The sequence below is a fragment of the Podarcis raffonei genome, chromosome Z (genome assembly GCF_027172205.1).
Source record: "Podarcis raffonei isolate rPodRaf1 chromosome Z, rPodRaf1.pri, whole genome shotgun sequence".
NCBI lineage: Eukaryota > Metazoa > Chordata > Lepidosauria > Squamata > Lacertidae > Podarcis > Podarcis raffonei.
The window spans coordinates 32,630,914-32,636,953 of NC_070621.1; the positions used below are offsets into that span (position 1 = coordinate 32,630,914).

Consider the following 6,040-nt stretch of genomic DNA (forward strand, 5'->3'; position numbering starts at 1 on the left):
TAAGGGCTCAAACTTAGGCAAACACCACAACAGCAAGAGGAATGTGAAAAAGGAGGACTCTAATGGGTGTGAGGAGGAATTGGAATGATCCAACTCAGGGGGGGAAAGGCACAACAGATTCAAAAGGAGCAAAAGAACAGTGAGGATTTGGAAGCAGAGAATTGGAAGCTGGTAAGCAAAGGTAATTAATTAAGAAAAGCCTATGCGCCAGCAGAACTCTGCTAACGCTCCTTCCTACTCCTAAGAGACAAAATCTGCAAAAGAGCAAAGAAAACCACGTGAATCAAGGCTATATTTACTTCCATCAGTTTCCCTCCCTCAGAGCACAGGGATTGGAGAGTCCTGGTAAAATCATTCCCTGTGATTGCAAACGAGACCTGTCAATCACACAGGAGCTCTCCCGCCCTCCCCACACATTAGTTTCGCTTTTTAAGAAATACAGTGCAATGTTTTTTTAAAAATCTGAGTCCACCAAACATGGGGGGCGGGTGAGGGGGGGGCTTTCTGCTTCAACTCGGGGTGCTTTGTGCAAATCCCTCTTAACCTTGGAGAACCCCACAATCCTTTTAAGGCACCCCCCTTCAGAATTCAATATTTGTCCAAACCTAGGGCACAACCTAGACTTCTCTGCAAGGTTGTTTGCTTTTCTGATTGAAAGCTGAAGTTTGCTTTTCAGTTGGCTGAAGATCTTACGTTAAGGTTCACAGGCTCTTGCAGAGCATCCTGACACGATAAGATAAGCAGGCAATACTGAAATTCCTCCTCCTCCTCCGTACAACCGTTAAAAAGATATTGTACTGCTGTCCTTTATTGCATCTAATCTGGAGGTATCCCTTTCATCCCACTTCTGCCCATTTCCCATCGACTCCAATTATTTCCTGGGTAGTTAAAGAACAGGGTTCTGCAAAAACAGCACAGGTTGCAAACACACAACACATTTAAAGACATTTAAGATGTTGCTTCCCCCCAAAGAAACCTGGAAACAGTAGTTACCTCACAGAGCAACAGCTCCTAGCACCCTTGGCAAACAGCAATTCCTAGAATTCTTTGAGCTGCAAAATGTGCTTTGTGCTACAAAGGACAGAGTCTTGTGGCACCTTAAAGACGATCCAATTTATTATGGCATAAGCTTCATGAACCACACTCAACTTCATTAGATGCATGAATGACATAATAAATTGGCAAGTTTACACACATACGTAACTCCCATAAGTAATCCAAAACATTTAAAGGATATCAGCATGGGGAAGGCTCAGGAGGAGATGTAAGGATGTGAGCAATGAAATGCCAAAACCAAAACCAACAACAACACCAGAATGCATTAATTTCAATGAGTCTACTCTAAGGAGAGCTAGCGTTAGATACAGCACAACCCCCAGCAACCTCCCCCATGGATAATAGCGTAACAATCAGTTTATTAGGTTCAGGTGACAGTCCCAGAATATTGTACTGAGCTAGTAAAGAGAGATGGAACAGTTCGCATGTTCACAACTGGTTGGGAAGATCAGGGTTGGTCCCCGATCAGCCATGCAATCAATTATTGCAATGGTCTGCATAGCTTTCTGGGAGTAAGCCAAGGTGAACTCAAATGGTGCTTGCTTCTGATTTCATAGGATGTACAATTGGTTTACTCTGACACAAGGCAAGGTCTCCAGAATTAGCAGTAGCAGCACCTCACCCCAATATAGCAGCAGCAAGAAATATAAATATAATGTATGGGTTAAATAGCACAGTTGTGCCCAGTATGTGCATTGCTAATACAGGATAAGAAAGGAAATGGTGCTCTCTTGCTCCCATCTGCCCCAGCAAGCATGGTCAATGGCCAGGAATTACGAGAGTTGTCCTTCAGTAACTTCTGGAGGGCCAAAGGCTCCCCACACGTGACACAGACTGCTGCCATAGTTCAGCCTTCCTTAACCAAATCTGCCAAACTGTTCTTCCATTTCAGTGACCTACAGCTTGATCCTGTGCAGCTTGCTTCTAACACAGGGTAGTCCAAGTTTTCATACCAAGTGGGACTCTAGGACCCTGCTCTAGGAGCCCTCATGTCTCCTTCCCAAAGCGCTTACCCAGCTTTGGAAAGGCTGTGTGTGTGTGTGTGTGTGTGTGTGTGTGTGTGTGAAATGTTGCTGAGGGCAGCCAAAAAATGCCTCGAGGGCTGCATGCCTCGGACCACCCAGTTCTAGGGAATATATGCAAAAGATGGCAGCCTTACAGAACAATCCTCTGCATATTTTTTCCCCAAAAGTGAGCCCCACAGCCTGCAATAGGTCTTACTCCCTTGCGCAGATGTAGCGATTGTGGCAATCTTGGCAACGCTGGAAGAGGCTGAGGGAGGAGTTGGAATCTAACAACATCTGGCAGAATGCAAGGACAACGCTTTTTGGATCAGTTTGGTGGTAAAAAGTAATCTATACCTGCAAATAAAATAAATAAGCGAACGTTATAAAGAACCCTGTGGGATCAGACCAAAGGCCCATCTCACCCAGAAACCTGTTTTCACAGGTACCAACCAGATGCCTATGGGAAGCCTTCAAAGCAAGACATGAGAGAAACAGCACAATTCTCCCCACTTCTGCTTCCCAGCTACTGACACTTAGTGGTATACTTCCTCTGATACTGGAGGTACTGCACAGATATCCTAAGTTAACAGCCATGGACAGCCTTATCCTTTACAAGTCTGCCCATCTCCCGTTTAAAACTATCCAAGCTGATGACCATCACACGGTAGGAAAATCCCATCCTTACCTTCTTTTCTAAACGAAAAAGCCCCAAATGTTGTAACCTTTTCTCCATGCCTTTGATTACGTTGGTTGCCCTTTTCTGAACCTTTGCCAGCGCTACAATATCCTTTGTGAGGATGCAATACAATTGAATACAATATTCCACGGGCAATTGCACCATAGATTCTCATAGCAGAATTCCATTATTGGCAGGTGTGTTTTTCCCTCCAACGGTCTCTCCTACTTACCCCTAACAGAGAATTCATCTTTTTTTGCAGCTGCCACATACTGGGTTGACATCATCCTTAAAGCTATCCATTACCATTCCAATATCTCTTTCCTGGTCAATCGCTGCCAGTCCAGACCCCTTTCTGATGTTTTGGACTACTTATGGGAGTTATAGTCCAAAACATCTGGAAGATACCTGGTTGGGTAAGGTTGTGGGATGTATGTATAAACTTGCCAATTTAGGGTGTCCATGCATCTAATGCATCAAAATAAACAGCTAGTTCCTGCCAATCCTGATGCTGTCATTAGCATCAGGTTTCATTCATCACCTGCTGCTTCCTCTGGAGAAAGGAATACTTTGGGGCTATTTTGATTAGGGATAAGGGGACAGTCTGGTGTGACCAAGTGGCAGACCACCCAGGGAAGATAGAGCAAAGGGGGCAGTGAATGTAGGAAGCGGAGGACAAGAAAACTAACAATGGTCTGTTTATTTATTGCATTTATGTTGCACCTTTTCCTCCAAGGAGCTCAAGGTGGCACACTTAGTTCTCTACCTCCTCATTTAATCCCTACAACCAGCCTGTGAGGTAGGGTAGGCTACTAGTCATATTGGCTATGTTCTACCCGCTGCTAATTCTGGTTGGCCACTATAAGAACAGGATGCTGGACGAACTGAGCCCTTGGCCTGATACAGCAGACTCTTATGTGCGTAGGAGAAAAGAAGAGGGAAGAAGGGCATTTGTGCCACATGCATTTTCTCAGAAGTAAATCCTACTATGCCCAATGCAGCTTGCTCCCAGGGAACCTCACAAAGGGTTTTTTGCAACCCCTACAGCACAATCCTATGCATGTCTACTCAGAAGTCCAAATGAGTTCAATTACGACTTACCCTCCAGTACGTTTGTATAGGATCACAGCCCTGGGATGCTCTCTTCATTAGCTGTGCCCCTTCAGCTGGATTCTATGGACGTTTTACTCTGGAGGAAGTCCCATCCCATTAAATCAAATAGGATCTAAATTCTAGGTACCAGGATGCAGGATGGCAACCATCAGGGAGGCATTTGTACACGTGCATTGAAAGATGGCACGCATGTGTGTGAGTGAAAGTGATTGGTCAGCACAGGCAAACAATCAGTAAACATAAGAACATCAATCACACACACACACACACACACCCTCCTCAATGCAGCCAGTTCACACGTTCAACTATAGGTCATGAGGCAGGGAGCACCTGTGTAAACCTGCCCTTAAATATGTGAGGAGGAAAAGGGAAATAGGGGTGGGGAAAGAACCTGACACATGTCTTTCCAACACCTGAAGAACCTATGCCAGTCTAATCACAAACACAACATGATGCAAATAGAAAAGAGAGAGATCTTCTGAACACACCTTTTCTGACCTGCATGGACACAAACCCTTTGGATGTTTTCTCTGCTAGTCTTTTAAGATACAATAAAGGCACTCTGCAACGCTGCGTTCATATAGAATCACAGAACTATAGAACTGGAAGGGACACCAAGGGTCATCTAGTCCAACCCCCTTCAATGCAGGAATCTTTTACCCAACGTGGGGCTCGAACCCACGACGCATGCTCTACCGACTGAGCTTCCTAGTAAGCAAGCTTAGAATTGCAGCCTGGAGCATCTCACCTGCCACCTGAGATTCAGACAGCTGCTTGGGTGAGAAAGGAGATCAGAGAGTCTGAAGGGTCTTTAAAGGTCATAAAGCCCAACCCACTCTGCCGGTGCAAGAAATTTTGCAACCCTGACAGGTAGCCTTCTTGGGGAAAATCTCCCCTGCAAGAGGAGGATGGTGATTTTTTTCTTTCGCATCTTGGCACTTCAGATTTCCCTCTTTCACAAGCACACACAGGTGCAACTATCTAATTTTAGGCTTTTGGCTTTATTTCCTTTTTTAAAAAAAAAATCAGCCCTTTTTTTTTTAGAGAGAGGAAGAGAGTAATGTGCATTATTACTTCACTTACTTCAGTGGCTAAGCCAGCTCTGCTACATTTGGGAGCCCTCCTGGCTTATTCAGCTGAGTGGAGCCCTGACCCTCCCTCCCCAAAAGTCTGCCTGCCCCATCCTTGATGGCACCGCACGTGCACAAGCTCAACGTGTTTCGAAAACCGAGCCTGTGCTGCCCAAGTGCACGTGTGAACCCCCTCCCGCTTCCCAGGAGCTCCTTATCCTCTGAAGGGCTGTAGCTCCGGCCTCAAAACGCTCCCTGCGGCGCTGAGCTGTTACGGGGAGAGCAAGTTACTGGCGGTGGCCGGGGGGGGCGGCTCTGAAGCCATGCATCCATCCATCTGCAAAGGTTCCAGGAAGAAGCAAAAACCTGATAGGCTCAAATCATCCTTAATCTCTGTCTCAACCCTACCTGTTGCCGGTTGCGCGACGGCGGTGGGGGCAGAGGATGAGGAAGGGGAGACAGCAGCGGTGCGCGGGGGTCGCTTGCTGCGGGGCGCTTTGCCGAGCATCACCGGCGGGGAGTTGCCCATCTCGGTGCGCTGCTGTTGCTGCTGCTGCTGCTGCAGGATTCTCCGGGGCGCAGGAGAGCATCGCTCAGGCTCCGGAGCTCGGCGGGAGGGAGGCTCGAGCACAGCCAGCCGCCGCTCCTGCGCGACGATTCTGCCCGGGACTGGCGGCGGCTGTTCAGCTCATGCCCTTCTCTGGGTGCTTCGAGTCTCCGCCGCCGCCTTTGCATCAGCTGCAGGCGCCGCAGCAACAGCGTCGCCGCCACCACCTGCCCCCGCCCGCGGGCGGGCTGTGAAAGAAAGGAGGGGGGGAAGAACCACAAAAAAGGAAAGGGGGGGGGAGAGAATAAAATATTCTCCCAAGCCTCCTCCCTCCAGATCTTTTCGCAAGCCTGACAGTCTGACAGGAGACTAGGCACCCGCACACCCACGCGTGTGCAAAAAGCCACGCGCACCCTTATTGGGAGAGGGGACCACCCGGTGGCCAAGCAGCGGCGGGGTCGCCTTCGGAAACTGTTCTCTGCAGCAGGCAATGCTCAGTACCCAAGGGCCTTGGAAAGTCATCAATCATTGAGAGGAGGGCTCCCCAGAGCATGTGCAGAGAGTCCCTAGA

At 48.0% G+C, this 6,040-nt stretch overlaps 1 protein-coding gene across 2 annotated transcripts in view; it reads right to left on the reverse strand.

The window, feature by feature from the left end:
* Positions 1–5,751, reverse strand: part of NHSL2 (NHS like 2) — a 60,326-nt gene extending 54,575 nt beyond the window's left edge. Inside the window, exon 1 of one of the 2 annotated variants that reach the window (XM_053373218.1) lies at positions 5,331–5,751. In XM_053373218.1, the coding sequence (XP_053229193.1) occupies positions 5,331–5,451 (121 nt within the window). In that variant the 5' untranslated portion in view covers positions 5,452–5,751. The remainder of the gene's footprint in view (positions 1–5,330) is intronic. The other variant, XM_053373216.1, reaches the window with a different exon arrangement.
* Between the last annotated feature and the right edge of the window lie 289 nt (positions 5,752–6,040).